Below are 18,813 nucleotides of genomic sequence, written 5' to 3' on the forward strand. Positions count from 1 at the left end.
TTTTGAGAAAAATATGATGTCTCCAAAGAACGTATGGTCTTGTTTGGTGCTAAATGTTCCTGATATAATCTGACGAGTGATAATTGTGCTTAAAATGAACACAAGCAGTACATGGAGAGGTTTCATTTTGACAATTATTTTTTAAAGAAAAAAGCAAAACCTGAAAATATTTAGGCAAAAATATCCTCTCTGTATTTCAATGAGGAAAACAGAATGTACAGCTTTACCTGAGATGCAAGGACTGCACACAATATCAGCAGCACTCACATATGCAATATATATATATATATATATATATATATATATATATATATATATATATATATATATATATATATATATATATATATATATATATATATTTAAGTCGAATATTTGGTCTACAGTAATTCTAAGAAAAAAATATTATTCAAGATTGGGAAAAGATACACACACTTAGACAACACTGTCTTGGACAACAACGTTTACATTGCTTCATCCAAACAGGATCAAATCTTCCATTACACAACTGTAGTGTTTTTCCTCTGTGCACAGTAAAAATCACAGCTTAGTTTGATAGCTTCCATCATTCTATCATTCTGAAGAGATGAACTGTAAGGGGATTCAAAGTCTGTGTCTCCATACCTGGAATACAGGGAGAGAAAAAAAAACTCCTTTTCAAATGACTCACAACAGATACAAAAACAGTTTTTTTTTAGCATTGTTTCTATGTATTGTAAAGGGATTGATCTTCCTAAAGATTTACTACAAAATGCAGGAAATATGGTATTGAAGTTTAGGTAAAAACATGATTCTTTGGGGTCAGAATTCATTTTACGTAATTTAAGGTTGCAATGGAAACTGGCCTGTGACAAGTATGATGTGTCGGTTGTAAAGTAACACTATTTTCCAACAGTATCTGCTGGGGCCCTGAAATCAAATAATAAGTTCTAGATACAAACCTTGACCTCAAAGCCATTTTAGGAAGAAATATCATTACTTTATGGTGAAACAAAAGACACAAACAATACATACTCTGGAAACTTAACTACATGGTAAAACTTAACTGGGAAGCAAAAAAAAATAATAACCACCCAATTTTCAGGTCTTAGATATACTGAGGAACAACCCTCTTAGGAGCTATAGCAAGCATTAGACAGTGATGGATACTTGGAATTGTAGCTCATCATTATTTTCTTACCTAATAGAAAGTGAAAGTACAATAATTTTCTGGACAGGTTATTTTTATTTGCATTTAATGCTATCTTAATAATTTGAGCCCAGCTTAACACATATTTCGGTTATTCCTCTAACGTTTTCCAAACTGGAGTCACAGAAATTGTGTCCTCCCATCTTGAAAATGGCTACTTGAGATATTTCAAAGGTTACTGCCAAAATCTAATTTTTAAAATGTCAGTATAGGAAATGTGTTAAATGTAAGATCTTATTAACTGCATTTAATTGATTATTTCATTAACTTTTAAGTAAGTTCAAATTTAATTTTGTCTTGGCTCACCTGTACTTTGGAATACAATTCTAGAACACAACTTGGAATCTAGGGTAACTTCATGATCTCCCCAAAATTACACACACACACACACACACTTTAAACTAGGCAATTTTTAAACTTTTAAATTTTCCAGATGTTTAAGGACATGATAGATCAGAGAATTGGATGTCTTGACACATCCACAGAGCACGGAGTTAAAGAAAATTCCTTTACAGTAAAGAGGGGAAGTCTGACACTCTCCAGGTGCTACTGAACTATAACTCCCAGAGAACCCAGTCAGCATGGCCATGGTAAAAAAATGATGGGTGTTGCAATTCAGCAAAACATAGTGATGACCCACAGGTCCTTCAGATAGCGCTGAAAATGTAAAATATGTACATTTGTGTATGAAATGTGCCTTACCATCTGTAGCAGCCAAATCATGTTTTCTTATCATTCAGGCGGCTATGGGTATTGCCAATGAAGCTCTCATAACTTCGCTTTTGCAGTAAGGTGTTAGATAGGTGTTGATACGACACTGGTCTTTTTCCTAGTAACAAACATTACAACACATGAACAAAGGAATAAAATTAAGACAGGGCTGTTTAGTGCATATCTATATCCCATGACTACTGCAATGGCTGTAAAAGATTACAAATTCCATTTGGCAAGTACTCTTTGTTTTAAAAAATGTCTTAATTTTTCCATCATTCATTGCTGAAAAGCTAAGAAAGTACATACCTTCTTTTGAAGAGCTGGGGACATGGCTGCCGCTTGATCCACAGGAACTGGCAAACGGTCCCGGGTTGTATGTTTCATATGGTTTTAGAACAGTTATTGGATTTACAGCATCTCTGTCAGAGCTCATGAGGCCTTGTTTGAAAAGCAGGAGAGAGGCATGCTTGGTGTGTGAACATTCCTGAGGGAGCAGACCTGAATATTTGCCTGAAAGAGGTAATCTAGCAGTTTCACTCTCTGTCCCATGTCGAGCAGAGTCGATCTGTTCCAGAGCAAAGAGATTAGGCCTAAATCTTTTAGAAGGCAGTCCATCAAATCCCACATATCTATTCCCGGCAGATCTGTTATTGAAAAACTCTACTTCTCGACTAGCTTTGTTCAAAGGGTTCTCTGAAGAGTTGTTGATGTTGTTATTGCCTGTTCCTAACTGAGAAGCCAAAAGTCTTGATTTCCCTTTATCCTGCACCGAAGAGCGACCAGGGCTCTGGTGCATTTCCTGTCTACAGTTATTAATTGGAATGCCGATCATTTGAGGTTTGCATGATTTCAAGTTGCTTGGGGCCCAGCTGCTGGAGTTTTGTCCTGAGAGAATGGGCCCTTTGCCCTGTGGGGTGGGACACTGCTTCGCCTTCTCCACAGGCTGAGATTTTGACTGAGCGAGCAAGGAAGATTTGTTTTTCCCAGAATTAAGAGGCAGTGGTAGCACATCCTTGCCCAAAAGGCAAGGTGGGCAGCCTGTACGTCTGGCTTTATGAGCGGCCCTATTTCTAATGCTATTTTTAGTCATTGCATTGAGGTTATTAGAAGACTTATGCATCAACCGTTGATGCATGATGAGAACTTCTGGATATAATGTCCGGAAAGTACAAAAGGGACAGGTGCTGGTTGCTAAGGAACACCGAGAATGAAGAATTACTGGAGCATCCTGAGAAGAGGCGGTAGATAAATTTAAGGGCTTTTCCTGAACTGTTAATATGCATTTTGAGTTTTCGGTAATGTCACTTAAATCCGCCTTCGTTCTGCCAGCATCAAACACATTTTTTGTTAACTCAGAGTTCTTTTTTTCAGTTCTGTTAACAAGACGGTTTGCCTGATGTTCCACTGTGTTCTTTGCACGTTTTAAAAAACCTGAAACAGATGCGCCCTCTTTCAAGCCATCACAGTTTGAGTCTTTGCTCGTGTCCTGAGTTATATTTTTGAGCGCACCGTGAAAAGGGTAAAATTCTTCTTTCTGCTGTTTTGCAGGTGGGATTACTCCTTTGGCATCTTTGGCGTCTTCAAGGAGCCTTTTCAGGTTTTTGGTTTCTGGAGCATGACCACCGCTTACTGACAAGAACCCTGTCTCCTGGGAAGGCAATAACCCTTTACTGTCATTTTTCAGATCTGCTGAAGCTTCTGTATGTTTGTCCTTGTGATGTCTCTCTAAATGGTAGCGCAAAGAGGTTTTCTGCGCTGCTGCATAATCACAAAATTCACATTTGTATGGTTTTTCGCCTGCAAAAATAATGAGCCAAAAGTCAGAAAACTTCCTTGTTTTGATCCACCAGAAAACAGAAATGAATTCTGTGCATTTTCTTTACTGCTACTAAACATCTTAGAACGACTTTTTTTTTTGCCAGAATAATGGTTTCATTGCGCTAATTAGTATTTGGCTTTGATTCCATTTTTAGAAATTAAAAGGGATGGTGTGCTTAGTGCAGACAGAGGAAAAGTAAGGACGAAGTAATATTGCATGTGGTGCCTAAAGCCTTTAATTCTTCTTCTGTCTTTATACTCATTTGTTAGCCTGCCTGAGGCTTTTTCCAACACTGAACTGCAAATCCTTAATATTTACCTTGCTCGGTCTCCTGGAGATACAAGGCATGTTTCAAGACCTTCAGGCCTCCCAATTGCTAATCACAGCAATTTGCAGAGTAATTCATTTATTTGTCGAATTCATAGCCCTTATTTTACTCCAGAAGCTAAAGATGGCGTGAACAGTACTAACTCTTTCCTCCACTCGCCCACCCCCACCCCAAAATATCATCCAACCAGTAAAACAGGTCTGGTTGAAACAAACACAAAGATTGACTGGTGTGTGTGTGTGTGTGTGTGTGTGTGTGTGTGTCTGTGTGTGGATGGGGGTGGGGAGTTGAGAAAAATGCCAACATTCTTGGTATCAGAAGTAATGGAAGCCTTTCCTCCCAATACGGATTAAAATCCTAACAACTGCAGATCAACTGTGGGCTATAAAGTGAGATTAGCAAATAGCAGGAACCTTAATATTGCTGTTTTAAAATCTCTGTTAAAAAGCTAACTCTCGTATTCCCCCCCCCAAAAAAAAATAATAATAATAATCCCTTGATAACAAGAGCCTTTCTAGATTTTTAAAGAGCCGACTCACAATTTTGGGGTTTATAGCAGGATAGGAAGGAGACAATGGCTAACCATTTTTGTCACATTATCCAGAAATCTACATGGAGAGTAGTCTGAACTCCTCAATAACTCTAGGAAAGTTTTATTTAGCTTCTTTACCCAGTCCGTTGGTTTGGTGGTCTCTACTGTCAAGGGAAACTTACCTTTTTTTCTCAGCATGCAACAAACTGTTTTTCCATTGAGTGTCAAGACTGAATCACATTTGTTTTTTATTTATTGAAAAATAAAGTTTTCTTTACCTGTATGAGTTCTGAGATGAATATTGAGGTAATAGTTTGAACGAAAAAACTTTCCACAGTAGCTGCATTCTCTAGTAGCTCCAAGATTTTTTACTTTTGATCTTTCCAACCCGTCTTCATTTTTATCTTTAGATTGGGGAGGGGGGGGGAATAAAGAAAAGTAAGAAACACAACTCTGGATATTGTAAAAAAAAAGAAAAAAGAAAAAAAGACATCTTGTGCAATAATTGGGCAACCTCTGTAATTATTTGTTCATTCGTAGGTATCTTTTTTGAAAATAAACTTTTGTTTTAAAAGGATTATAATAAGACAAAAATAGTAAGTGAACAGATTACTGTTAATGTACTTCCTAAAAGGGGGAAATGAACATGTATCTCTATCTATTTATATCTGTATATCCGTATGCTGCAAAATTGTTAAATAAAAAACCAAAATAAATGGGAAAAAAAAAATAAGACATGGTAACAGGATTTGGTTTGTTTTGCAAAGATATCTGCTAAGAATATATAGTGTTCCTGACCTTCTGGAGAAATTTTACTCTAATCTTTTTGGGGCCTACTGAATTTGGAATTGATATTTCTGGGAGGGAGGGAGGAAGGAAGGAAGGAAGGAAGGAAGGAAGGAAGGAAGGAAGGGTCTTTCTCTTTCAACATACATGCTTTTATTAACATCTTATTCACATCACTCATACTTGCTCAGTATATCTTGTATATCTAATCCACCATCTTCCTGCAACCCTTTAGAACAGGGGTCCCCAAACTTGGCAGCTTTAAGACTTGTGGACTTCAACTCCCAGAATTCTCCAGCCAGCATAGCATAGCTGGCTGGAGAATTCTGGGAACTGAAGTCCACAAGTCTTAAAGCTGCCAAATTTGAAGACATCTGCTTTAGAACTACTCAATTCAATTCTATCATCCAAAAATATTCCATCATGGAGCAGATTTAAACTATGACAATAGGATACAGAAGTGTGCAAAACTTTAGTTACCTACAGTCAAACAGTTTCAAAGGATTGAAGAAAGACCGTAAGATGGCACAGCCTCTACAAGGCAAATTATTAAACATAAAATCTTTCTTGAAACACATATGCCAATTACACACAATGTTTACAGATTTTTATTTTTTTTAAAAGAATTATGAACAAGCCAAGTCCAAAAGTTTGGAGACTCCCAGTCAGTACTAGCAATCTTCTGCTAGAAAGAGCAGCTTTCAAATTTTTTTTCTGGCCAACTAAGAAATCTTTCTATCCCACTTTTTGGATGTTTTCCTGGCTCTTCCTTGCAAGGTTTAAAAATATTACTGGGTCTCTTTTGCATACATTGCATCTTAAAGATCATCATACAAAAGTCCACAGTATAGGTAATCCTCGACTTACAACAGTTAGTTTGGTGACTGTTCAATGTTACAATGGCACTGAAAAAAGTGATCTATGACCATTTTTCGCATTTATGACCATTGCTGCGTCCCATGGACATGCGATCAAAATTCAGATGCTTGGCAACTGACTCATATTTATGACAGTTGCAATGTCCCAAGGTCATGTGATCCCCTTTTGTGACAAGCCAAGGTCATGTGATCCCCTTCTGACAAGCCAAGTCAATGGAGGAGACAGATTCACTTAACAACCGTGTCAGTAATTTAACAACTGCATTGATTCACTTAACAACCATGGCAAGAAAGGTGGTAAAATGAGTCAAAATTCACTTAACAAATGCTTTGCTTAGCAACAGAAATTTTGGACTCATTTGCTGTCGTAAGTTGAGGACTACCTATTACATCCAACTCTGGGTCTTGTGAAGTAGTTTTGAGTTTACAGACTGCAACCGCAAGCAGAAAGAATTAGTTCTTTTTCTTTGATTCTTATTAAACATTTATTAATTTTCCACAATACACCAATTGCTTTTTCTATGATAAAACCAGAAAGCTAAGATTGCAAAGCAAAATTTAATTTTACTATGGAATGATATTTTTTCTTTTTAAAAAATTATTTCCAACAGAAATATTTTTAAAGACCTGGATATTCAGATAGTACAACTATCATTTTAGATTATAAATGCCCTCTAGGCAGCAAAAAAGACACTGACGGGCTGAGATTTTTTCACCCTACACAGTACCATTGCATCTAAAACAGTTGGGGCATAAAAACAATTGACATCTGGGCACAAGAGATAGAAATATTTTTTTTGCAAATTCTTTGGGCGCACACGTACGCAACACCTTAGAACATATGCAGTGGCATTTGGCAGGCAGACTTCAGAAACAACTCACAAAAGTACAGCCCTTCAATGCCACTAGTGATTGGATTACTTTTTCAGGTTGCATAACGGCCCCTCTCCCAGGGAACACAATTTGCAAGTTTACACTCTGCAGGATTTAATCTGAAAAGCAGATATCAGGATAACAACAGATAACATTATGTACTAGGAAGGATTTTAAGCAGGATGGGATACATGGGTAGAATGGGCTTGTGTAGCTTAGTTGCAATTACAAGTGGGAAAATGAAGCTTCCAAGAGCCATTGTTCAAGCTGAAGCAAGCATAATGATAAAGTCATTTTTAAAACCGTTCCGCAGTCACATGTTTTCATTCATTAGAAAACATCATGGCAAAATATCTTGTTTAATTTTTATAATTGGCAACCTCACATCTCACTGCCTTATGTAAATCCTGCATTATTTAAAAGAGAATTAATTCTACTTAATTTTAGGGAAGAATCCTTGCAAATTAGAATCCTGTCAGATGCATGATTGCCAAAACTGAACACTGGAAACAAGTATTCATTTCTTCAGTTACCCTTACTGCACTTTTACTTATCTTACAGTATTTGTGCTTTGTTTTTTATACTGCGAGCTGCCCAAATCTCAATACAGAATCACCAAATCACTAAATTTATGAAAGGTGAATCTAATTAGCATGCAGTTCTTAAGGTTTATCACTAGAGGGCAGCAGGCACCGTATTATGCTCATTTGAGTTCATTTCCAACTGTAACTGCATTGAAGTTTGATTAACAGGAGTGACTATAGAGTAGAGGCGAGTTCAAACGTGAGGCAAGAAATATACTGGTTGTTTTATAGAAAGGACCTATGTGGCTATCTCCAAATTTCTGTCAATCTCTCCAAAGTACAGAGTACAGATAGTTCTCGACTTACGACCATTCATTTAGTGGCCGTTTGAAGTTACAACAGCATTGAAAAAGGGAATTTATGACCATTTTTCACACTCTGCAGCATTCCGTGGCCATGTTATCAAAATCTGGACAACTGGCATGGATTTAAAACAGTTGTAGTGTCCTGGGGTCATGTTATCGCTTTTTGCAACTTCTGAAGCCAGATTCACTTAACAACTGTGTTACCAACTTAATACATGTGGCAAGAAAGGTCGTAAAAGGGAACAAACATTTATTTTAAAAATGTTTCAATTAGCAACAGAAAATTTGGGCTCAATTGTGGTCATAAATTGAGGATTACCTGTATTGCATAACAAAATGATTTACTGGTATCTTTAGGTGAGTACACTCTCACCTGTGGTGGGAAACAAAACCTAAAATGTCTAGCATTAAAGAAATGAAAATATCCATGTCTAATCCTAATACAATTCTACACACCAATGTCATCTGTATATGAAATATGCTATGCGTTTTAAGTTTATGCAAGCATCTTTCCACTTGGTATACATGCAAATTACACCATAAGTTAAAACTACTGTAAGATAGTGATAATATTGTGATAATATTCCTTGGGAAGCAGTTAGCAAAACGTCTCACCCTCCACATTACCTTTAATACGGACACCCTCTTATGCCTAAATGAACAAAATACATTTTTTTATTGTGAATTGTTCTTAACTTGTCTTACCTGGAGTCTCTATTATCCCATCCTCAGAGCCGTCTTCAGATCCTCCCTCCAATCGTTCGGCTCCGTTCTCATCCAGGTTCCCAGGATCAGGAAGGCATGTTCTCGGCTGCTTCCCTTCCCCACAACCGTTTTCTAGATCATTCTTCCGCTCTTTCTTATTATGGACTCTCGAGTGGAGGACGAGTTGGTGGTAAGTTCGAAAGGCTTTGCCACACTCTGAACAATGGGTAGGCTTGTCTTTGTTCTGGGACAGCTTAGAATCCATATGCAAGGAAGGCACTTCGCGGCAACGATATTTAAATTTGTCCTGTGGCATGTTACCAATCCCTGTGTAACTTCCACCTCTGCTTCCCTTGGTCTTTCCTGCGCTTTCAGTCTGGTTTGCTTTGCTCGCGTTCCAAATCTCCCCAAGTTCTTCTTTGTCCGAAGACGAGTCATCGTTGTCCGTGCTTCCCTCTTGACCTGCATCTTTTGTTTGTCCGTGGCCAATAGCAACTTTACCTTTAGTAGCCAGCTGCCATGCCTGATAGGTACTGAACGGATCCAATTCAGCAATCCATTTCACAGGCTTTTTCTGTTTGCTATTATTAGAAGTTGAAAGTGGCTTTAGGTTTAAAAATTGCAGAAATTCTTCCCTGGGTGTCGTACTTTCTTTACCATCCCCTTCCGATGGAGAGCCATTGCGGTTGGCTAGAGAATCTTTGGTATGTACTTTGCTGTGCTCGATTAAACTGTCCTTATTCTGAAATAGAAAGCCACACACCATGCAGATTTTATAAGGGGATGTTATGCTTTCTGCCGCTTGGTCCTGAACAACCTCATTTATCGTTATGGGACTCTCAGATCCTTGCAGCACCTTGCTGCGAGAGCCAGGTTTGCCAGTGTGAGTCCTCATGTGATTTTTGAGGAACCAGGGCTCCTTAAATCTCCTTCCACATACACTACACCAATAAGTGAAAGAATCCTTGTGCTTCCTCATGTGGGCCTCAACATCAAAAGCCTCATCAAATGTTTGCCCGCAAACCACACAGCTGAAGTCTTGGCTATCCTTTTCATTTACGTCCAGGGATGGCAAATCAATTCTCCCTTGTCCTTTATCAAGATGGCTAACATACTCCGCTTCCACACGCAAAACTGCCGGTTCACAAAGTGTCGGCCTATGCTGGGTTAAGACATGCTTACCGAGATCTTCTGGATGCTTGAAGGTCTGTTCGCAAAACATGCAGTCTAAAGACACACATCCTTCACCTTGCATTAAGAACTTGTCTTGCAAGTTCTTATAGGAGATTGTGTTGGCTCCTTTTACTGGCATAGTGGCATCATTATTGTCCATTCGTGAACCAACAGTACTGGCTATACTTTCTGGACCATCCATGTACACCAAAAGAGGTTGAGTTGGCATGTTTCCTTTGGCAGTTTTAACAAGAAGTGTCAAGTTTTTATGCAAGAAACAGGGCCACTTCAGAAATTTTCCGATTATTTGGTAGCAGATGTTTGAGCCTTGATGACTCCTTCAAGAGAGGGTTGTTGGGTATTCTGCTCATCTGTAGATGGAGCTAACCTCTGCCAGAAAGAAATAATTTCATAAAAATTGTTGCTAACTCTTGTATGAAAGAGGTGGAATTGCTTATGTTGTTCTGCAGTTTATGTAACTTGCTTTCAGCAAAACCGGTCTGTTCACATCTCCAAGTTTAATACTTAAGAACTTCTTCTTCTTAAGCTTGAAGAAAATTGCTGTAGCTCAGAATCACCAAGAATGTCACCACCTATGTGAAGAGAATTTGAAAACAAATTAATGTTAACTTAGGAATCAAAATGAATCAATAAAATAGTTTGAAACAAAAGGACTAATATACTTTTATACGAGTATTCTTTCTTCCACACGCTGCTTTATACCATGCAATTTAGTCAGAAGGCAATTCCTGTGTTCTTTTGACACTATTATACAATGTATGATTAACAGTTTCCCAACACACTTTTAACAAATGTTCCAATGTAATCTAAGTTTAAAGATGTGCAATCCAGCTACACATTCAGATTTTACTAAATATTTATCTTTAAAATGATGCAATTATCAAAGGAAGTTACTAATCTCTGCAAGGAAACTGCCTTAGGGAGTTACTGTAGAACATTATCTTCAACGCTCAAGTCATAAAGAAGAAACTGCCTCAGTGAAAGAAACAAGATAATAATTCAGCCATTACGCTTGCAGAATCCTAGAAGTCCACATTATTATCCTAAAAAAATCTAGGAAATCCTATTTTTTAGGAATAATATTCTCCTATTACAAAACCATTTAAGAAGTTGTTTTATGCAAGCCCTTATGTCCTAAAGCATTTGTAAGTCCTTAAATATTTCTTTATAAAATAAAATGTTAGTTTTTAACATGTTTAAAAGAAATCTAATAGCATTATCTTAAAAAGAAAAGAAAAAAGTATTTCTTCATGACAGGATTTGCTGTCAGTTAACACCTAATGGGCAGCCATTTTGATATTATGGGGCCACTTCAAATGCCAGCCATTTGGAAAGCTTGTTTATGCCCCTCTGAATACTTCAAAACTAATCCTTAGGTTTAAAACAATTGGTTTTATATAACAACTAAATATGAATATGGATGTCTATTAAAAATAGTAATTTGAATATGAAACTTATTTGGGACAGCACAGCGAAAATATTTGATATTTGCCTCTCAATAAATAGATCAACTACTGAAACACACATTTATGTAAAAATCACCAACATATGACTTCAAATTTTCAAAAGTTACTTTTTCTTCTTTTTTAGTGCCTACTGTCCAGACATCTTAAGTAAAGAGATTTATTTTGGAAAAAAAAATGTTTTCCTAAAGACTAATAAATCTGATCAAATTACAAGGATTATATGCATCTTTCCTTTGATTTTACTCTACATGTCATTTGGCATAGTCAAAATAGGAATACAAAGACAGATGCAGATTTTCACATAAAAATATCCATTAGCGCACACACATTTCACAACAGCAACCAAGTGAAAAGTATTATTGAATCTGAACCATATTAAATGCTCTACTTTGATTTGATGTTACTATTTATTTGGCACAATCAATACATACAGAGATGTATAGATATTGACCTATAGACACCCATTCAATACATGTTTCTTAAATCTGTGGCCTCGAGATACCTTCCTACTTTTACAAGTTATGGAGGACCCCTTCCCACATTTAAAAATAATAGAGAACTTTTGCTTGTATGGGCTTTGTTTTTTACCGTATTAAAATTAAAATGGATGCATTCATAGAATATATTGAATCCTGTAAAAATAACAATATTAAATTCATTATTTTCATGAAAAAAACCTTTATTTTGTCAGATTTTTTTTAAAAGAAAAGAGTGACACACTCTTAATTTTTTCAAAATATCTTCAATGTCTGGCAAATAATTTTGATTTTAATGATCCCTGAAAGGATCTTGGGGTATTCCCAGGGGTCCTAGAACCACACTTTAAGAAACACTGTCCTAAACAATTTAAAGTGGCCTTTTGTAGAAAAATTGGGGGCCAGAATACAGATGTGTCATCTTATATCCCTGAAAAAAAAATAAAGATTACACTGATTATGTACTACTTGCTTCTGATCATAATCCTTTTTTGCAACATTGCAAATTACAATGTATTATTATAAAAGAAGATAGTTTAACAAGTCAGTTGCAATATTTGGGCAATTTTCCAAATAGGAACTACTATTTAATTCCCAAAGTCCAACTTGAGGAAGATAAGTTGATTTACTGAAGTAAATTACCAGTACCAGTTAATGTGGCAGAAGAACAAAAAATATCTGCTATCAATATCTTGACCCAGGCTGGTCTACTATAGCCTTCTCAGCTCTTGGCATCTTCCCAATAGGTGAACTTCAACTCCAAGTCTCAGTAACCCCGATACTGGCTGGAAGTTCTGGGAGCTGTAATCCAAAATCTGGAAAATTCCCAAATACATTTATTCTCCTCCTTTTCTATAGCACAAATATCTTCTATATTGTTCCCTTCACACCAAAGGTGCTTTTTCAAGAGACAACTGGATTTTCTGGATTTTCTTTGAAGACGTTTCACTTCTCATCCAGGAATCTTCTTCAGCTCTGGCTGGATGGTGGAAAATGGAAGGATTTATACTCCTTGTAGACAGCTGGTCATTTGCATTCTTTTAGAGAGTCCTTGAGGCTTATCTGTGTTATCAGGGTCACCTGAGTAATGCAAATGGATGTAACTGTTGAAAGGATGTGTTGTAGACTGTAGATAGATGATGCCATATCCCTCCCCCTCTGTTGAGAGGGGGCTGTTCAATTTTGACATAGATGGCCTCTTTGACCCCTCTTTCAAACCAGAGGTCCTCTCTGTCCAAAATGTGGACTTTGTTGTCTTCAAAAGAGTGGCCTTTATCTTTTATAAATGCAGATGGACTGTTGAATCTTGTCCTAATGGGTTTGTTCTCCTTTTCCATTTCCCATCATCCAGTCAGAGCTGAAGAAGCTTCTTGGATGAGAAGAGAAACGTCTTCAAAAGAAAAACCAGAAAGTCCAGTTGCCCTTGACAAAGCATCTTTGGGACAACCATGACCTGGATGACTAAGAATCTCCATAAACCCTTCTCATCAGAGATAGCCAACATTATTTTACCCTTTATTACTTTCAAACCACGTGATTCTGATACCTTTCTTCCAAGGTCCTCAAAGTAGAATAGATTTATTTAATATTCCCACTGTATGCCATTTTACCTTTAAAGTAGTACATTGAGAAAGTTTATACTAACGAACTGATATGAAATTGCTTAGTAAACCTTAAAGCTGATTTAAGATAGTTTGGTTTCTCTATACCTGATTCTTAGAGATATACAGTAGTGCAGTAAGCCATAAGATTTGATTGATTTATATTTAATTAGAGCAGTGTATGAACCCAGTCTGTTATCATTTGTAAACCAGTTTATTGTGTACTGCAGTACAATCTATTAACCAACTATGGTTTATTCAATAACATCATGGTAAAAGCAATTATGGAAATACAGTACATAAACAGACCTGATCCTTTGATCACTAGACTAGGCTAATTCTTGAACAAACAATCTACATTATCAACAACATTGTCTGTTAAATATTAGAAATCTATTATCTTTTGAGGTCTACAATTTTCTGAGTCCTCTCTCTCTCTCTCTCTCTCTCTCTCTCTCTCTCTCTTTCTCTCTCTCTCTCTCTCACACACACACACACACACACACTTAGAATTTTTTGTGACAGACAGATCAATGGGTATTGTGACAGTTTAAAGTTACTCCTCTGCAATCCAAGATAATCCTACCAAATGTATAAGCACTCCACAAATTCTGAATGGATTGAAATCCAAAACTTCTAATTACTATTGAATTAGCATCCAAAATACTCAATGTGCATTTCATTCTAATGTACAATTTCACTACAGCCATTTACAAATAAATTGCCCAGATTTTCCAAATGCAGTACAAGTAAACTTCAGGAAGTTTAGGAAGTTTGTGTTATGTGGGATTTTTTTTTTTTTTTCCAAATCAATTTAAAGTTAAGCCCCTTAAAAATCGAATCACTGCTTTCAAAATAATATCTCAATTTTAAGACTGAAACATTTTAGTGTGGTTTGCTCAAGCAGGAGATCCTATACCCGTGATGGCGAATTTATGGCACGCGTGCCAGAGGTGCACACAGAACCCTCTCTGTGGGCATGTGCGCCGTCGCCAGCTGCTCTTCTGGTTTCCATCACGTGAATGCGCGCAGGATAGCTGGCTGGCATGCATGTGTGTGACAGAACCCGGAAGTGCAGCTGGCCACTGCGCACATGCGCATCAGCCAGTTGCTCTCTTCCGGGTTCCAGCACATGCTCTAGTTTCGGCACTCGATGCCGAAAAGGTTAACCATCATTGTCCTATACCGTTTCAGACAAACTCTTCTTAAAAACCTCCAGTGATGAAGCACACACAATTTCTGAAGCCAAGCTTTATCACAGACTATATTGACAAATGAGACTATGCTGTAATTCAACATATTTTTGCACTTTCAGGAGTCAACTTTGTATTTAGAACATTTATATTCTATGATCTGCATGAATTCAGCAGATTTTTAAAATATGCTTAATATACTTTAGTACTCAGAGAAATAAAGACACCACAGTCTCTCTCAGCTGTAGCAGCCACCAATCTCTTCCAAAAGAGCAAGCAAATTACACGTCTTTTTAAAAATACACCGCCATAATAATTTTGGCAGGCTTTCTTTTTAAAAAGAAAAGCTGAGGTTTTCAAGAAGCTGAATTATATGTCCAATGCTTTTCAGAAGTATGGCAGATATCCATGTGTATCACACTAAAGTGACAAACTTGCTGGGGCAATTTAATTTCCAAACTTGTAATGGACAGTGGCAACAGGGTGGAAGGTAGCAGGGAAAAGAATGGGGAAAACCCACTTTTTTTCCTGAGCTAGACTTTTAGACTATGTGAAATTGTGCAGCTATGATTTTTTTAATGGCATGACTTTAAAATTACCGTAATGGCGGCCACGCAGTTCGCTGAGCTTCACAGCGGCGTCCGCAAAGGGCTGAGGCAATCGGTGGCTCGCTTAGTGAGAGAGCAGCGGCCGGCAGGGGTTCAAAGACTGCTTCACAGCTGATGAGTGCTGAAGGAGGAGGGGGGCATGCACACATGCGGCGGCATTTTCAGTTTTAAACTGAACTGGTCAGCTCGCAGTATAAGGAAACAATACAAAGGAAAGAAAAAAACCTGAAATGCAGAATCCAGATGAGTCAGGAATGGTGATAATACAGAGAAACTGTCAATAAGTCTCCTCAGATCGACTGAGTTGAAAAACAGGAGTCGATGGAGGCATATGGAAGCGTGGCCAACAAAATTATGACTCAGTCTCCAGACAGATCTACTGTATCAAACCCATTCCTGACCCACTCTGCAGCCAATTGGCCTAGTCAGCTTCAGCACGTTATCGCAGCCCCAGCATGTGGCTCATCAGGGCTCCACTCCATTGCTCCCACCACCAGTCAACTAAGCTGAGCTACTGCCGCCGCCGGGGAATGCTGGAGCCTTCACTGCCAAGCAGCTGACTGGCAATTGGATCGGCCTCCCGGAATACTGCTGATCAGCTGTTCTAGGCTGTGGAGATTGCCACCTATCAGCAGCAATCCCCGCCACCTAGAATAGCTGATCAGCGGTATTCCAGGAGGCTGATCCAACTGTTGATCAGCTGCTCAGCAGCGAAGGCTCCAGCGGCAGTGGTAATGAACAGCGGTAGTGGTGACAGGTGGCGGCAGCAAACGCCACCGCTGCAGTAATCCCCCTCCCCCGCCACAATATTCGTTTTATAAGACGCACAGACATTTCCACCCTCTTTTTTTTGGGGGGGGGAGGAAGTGCATCTTATAGTGAGAAAAATACAGTATATTATGTGCTATTTTTTTAAAAAAAATGTGTAACTGTTCTGATAACAAAGTAAATACATTCATTCTATGTTAAATAACATTTCAAATAGCTATTCAGACTTAAAGAGTTTCTTTTGGTTTTTCAAAGTAGCGTTTATGTCAGTAATTCCTCTGTATTCAGTTCCAGCTGTGTTCATGTATTTTGGTAAGTATCAGCCTTAATCGCAGAGATAAGCAATCTGATTCTCTGCAGAAGTTTTGGACTTCAACCCCTATCAGCCTCCACCAACAGAGATAATGATAGGCAATTGTGGAAGTGATATTGAAAAAAAATATGCAAGGGAATGGATTGCTTAATCCTGATTAATAGTTATTTTCCTTCCTCATCTTATTGACCATTTGTCAATGAAGAACTGTTAAAACTTGATACAAACCAATTGTGTGATTTGCCTCTCCCAAATCACACAATTATAGTTTCTCCCCCCTGCTCCCATTTAGAGGGTAAGGGTTAGGACTTCATCCTGAATTACATTAAATGCAGTATTATATTTATATCTAGAATTAGGGATAAACTACCCAAGGTTAAATTTGTGTACAGCCATCTACCTCCTTCTCTTCTTAATATTTTAAAGTTGATTCACTGCTGCTGAGTTTTGGGAAGCTGGGAATCACAACCCTAAATGCTTAATTTTTTTTTTTTAAAGTTATATCCTATACAAACCTATCAGTTTAGATTTTAGATATACATTCTATTTTTAAGTAAAATGCTTACTAAGCATTGGAGATCACGAAGCAATTCTTCCAAATAATAAGAAGCCAGGCTGAGAAACCCAGTGTTTCTGAAACCCAAAATTACACTGATCCTTTTAAATTGTGGGGCTGCATTTCAACAGAGGGGTGGGACATCACATAAATATGGAACTGGGATGAGAACCTAAGTTTAATTCTTTTTGTTTTAATTTATTAGTGAACAACCCAAAATAAATTTGTCAGAAATCATTCTATTTTTACATTCTTTACAAACTTATGTATGCTAAAGATTCTCCTTTATACAGTTTTCCTTAAATAACTGTTCCCTGTTAATATATGCTTCATATATTACCAATTTGGTTTGTCTTTGGACTTTTATGTTTACCCTGTATAACTTCAAGTAAAACAATCACCAACTATGATAAAAGCATTTTATAAGTTACTACTGAAAAATATCAGTCTAACAAGAAAGGCAATAGTAATTTCTGTTTTTTTGCATTTCAGTATTCAGGTAATTGGCAACCCAAAGTACAGCAAGATTTTGCTATTTCTTTTCAGTTTCCTAATCTAGCCTAAAATCAAGTTCCTTTCAAGTTAATCTCAATTACTGATATTAGCAAATAAAACATTGGATCTTTTGAAGTAGAGATTTATTACTCTCATTTCCCTACCTAGAATGATATTTTATGCTACAATATAGTTTCATCCTAGAAACTGTTCACAACAGGCCCTTAAAACTGTTTTTCTTGTATTTCTATGACATATTTTCATCTGCTATCTATTTAGTAAAATTTTGGAAAGAGGAAATGGGCGTGTATGTGGAAACAATGCCTTATAAAATTCAGTTTTGTCAAACTGAATCCCGTTGTATATTGAAGATTGAAAATAATTAGATTTATTCTTCACAGTTCTATAAATGAGAACTGTTTTGATACAAAAAGCTACTTTAACACATTTTGAAAATATGAAGAGCCTGGCAATTTCAACTACAAAAACATTGGAAAGCTACCTAGTCTACAATTTCATTTAACATAATCTCATTTCAGAGTTGCTGGATACACAGTATTTTAAAACGAACAGAACTCATTTCTGAACGTTACAGTCTTCTGTACAGAACAAACTGCATTTCCATTGCTTAATTTTGACCTTACATCCCTTTCTAAGGTTTGACCTGGCACTGCAATATCTCAAACTTCCCAACTGAAACTTGAGACACAGAAATATTTGCTTTAGGCTGCAAACAATATGAAATGGGAGGTGGCGAACCTGTGGCACTCTAGTTATTGCTGTACTACAATTCCCAGCATTCCTCAGCCATGACCATGCTAGTTGGGACTGATGTGCATATTCAGCAATATCTATGGGGCGACAGGCAACTGATATAATGTAAGGCCTGCTTTGCTCTTTATATCTTTTTTTAAGCAATGCTGAAGAATCTCCAGAACTCATTCTGGATGCTAATTCAGAGTCATTCTAAAGGGCTTTGACTAGATATCAGGGTGGGTTTGATTTAAATCGAGTTGATTTAAATCACAATTTAAATCATGATTTAAATCACTAGTAAAAAGGCTTGATTTAAATCAACTCGATTTAAATCATAATTTTTAAAGAGCAACTGTCATCTCTGCTACTCCTTTGACCCACTGTTGACTCACGGATAGTCCCAGTGTTGCAGAATATACAGCCTCCTGCTACATAACTAAGCTCCATTTCATGCTGAATAAACTAAATTATTTATGTATCTTAAATAGAAAACTATCTTACGATAGATTTTTACCCCAAAAGTTTTTTATTAAAATAATTTGATAAAAATCAAAAAAATCCGATTTAAATTTTAAAAAATCTGATTTTTTTTTAAAAAAAATCATTGATTTTTATCCACCCTGCTAGATATCCAACCTTCCTGTAAAGATGAAGAGACACTGACTTTCTCATAG

The 18,813-nt window shown here is 37.1% G+C and overlaps 1 protein-coding gene across 1 annotated transcript; it reads right to left on the bottom strand.

Moving 5' to 3' along the window:
- Window positions 1-386: 386 nt before the first annotated feature.
- ZNF217 (zinc finger protein 217) lies at window positions 387-10,115 on the bottom strand. The gene is made up of 5 exons (XM_070940054.1): window positions 8,714-10,115; window positions 4,861-4,986; window positions 2,210-3,700; window positions 1,892-2,018; window positions 387-624 (listed from the first exon to the last, which is right to left on the bottom strand). The coding sequence occupies exons 1-4, from the start codon at window positions 10,113-10,115 to the stop codon at window positions 1,909-1,911; spliced, it is 3,129 nt and encodes a 1,042-aa protein (XP_070796155.1). The 3' UTR covers window positions 387-624; window positions 1,892-1,908.
- Window positions 10,116-18,813: the final 8,698 nt, after the last annotated feature.

The sequence above is a fragment of the Pituophis catenifer genome, unplaced genomic scaffold, assembly GCF_029215685.1.
Source record: "Pituophis catenifer annectens isolate HBS135680 unplaced genomic scaffold, rPitCat1.0.hap2 SCAF_3, whole genome shotgun sequence".
In the NCBI taxonomy this organism is placed as follows: domain Eukaryota; kingdom Metazoa; phylum Chordata; class Lepidosauria; order Squamata; family Colubridae; genus Pituophis; species Pituophis catenifer.

What these genes read in the sequence shown, in the direction of transcription:
- ZNF217 (XM_070940054.1), bottom strand. Translation starts at nt 10,115, where the DNA reads ATGCCAACTCAACCTCTTTTGGTGTACATGGATGGTCCAGAAAGTATA. An exon ending in TGGGATAATAGAGACTCCAG is followed by an intron (nt 4,987 to 8,713) that starts GTAAGACAAGTT and finishes CCCAATCTAAAG; the next exon opens with ATAAAAATGAAGACGGGTTG. An exon ending in TCATCTCAGAACTCATACAG is followed by an intron (nt 3,701 to 4,860) that starts GTAAAGAAAACT and finishes TTATTTTTGCAG; the next exon opens with GCGAAAAACCATACAAATGT.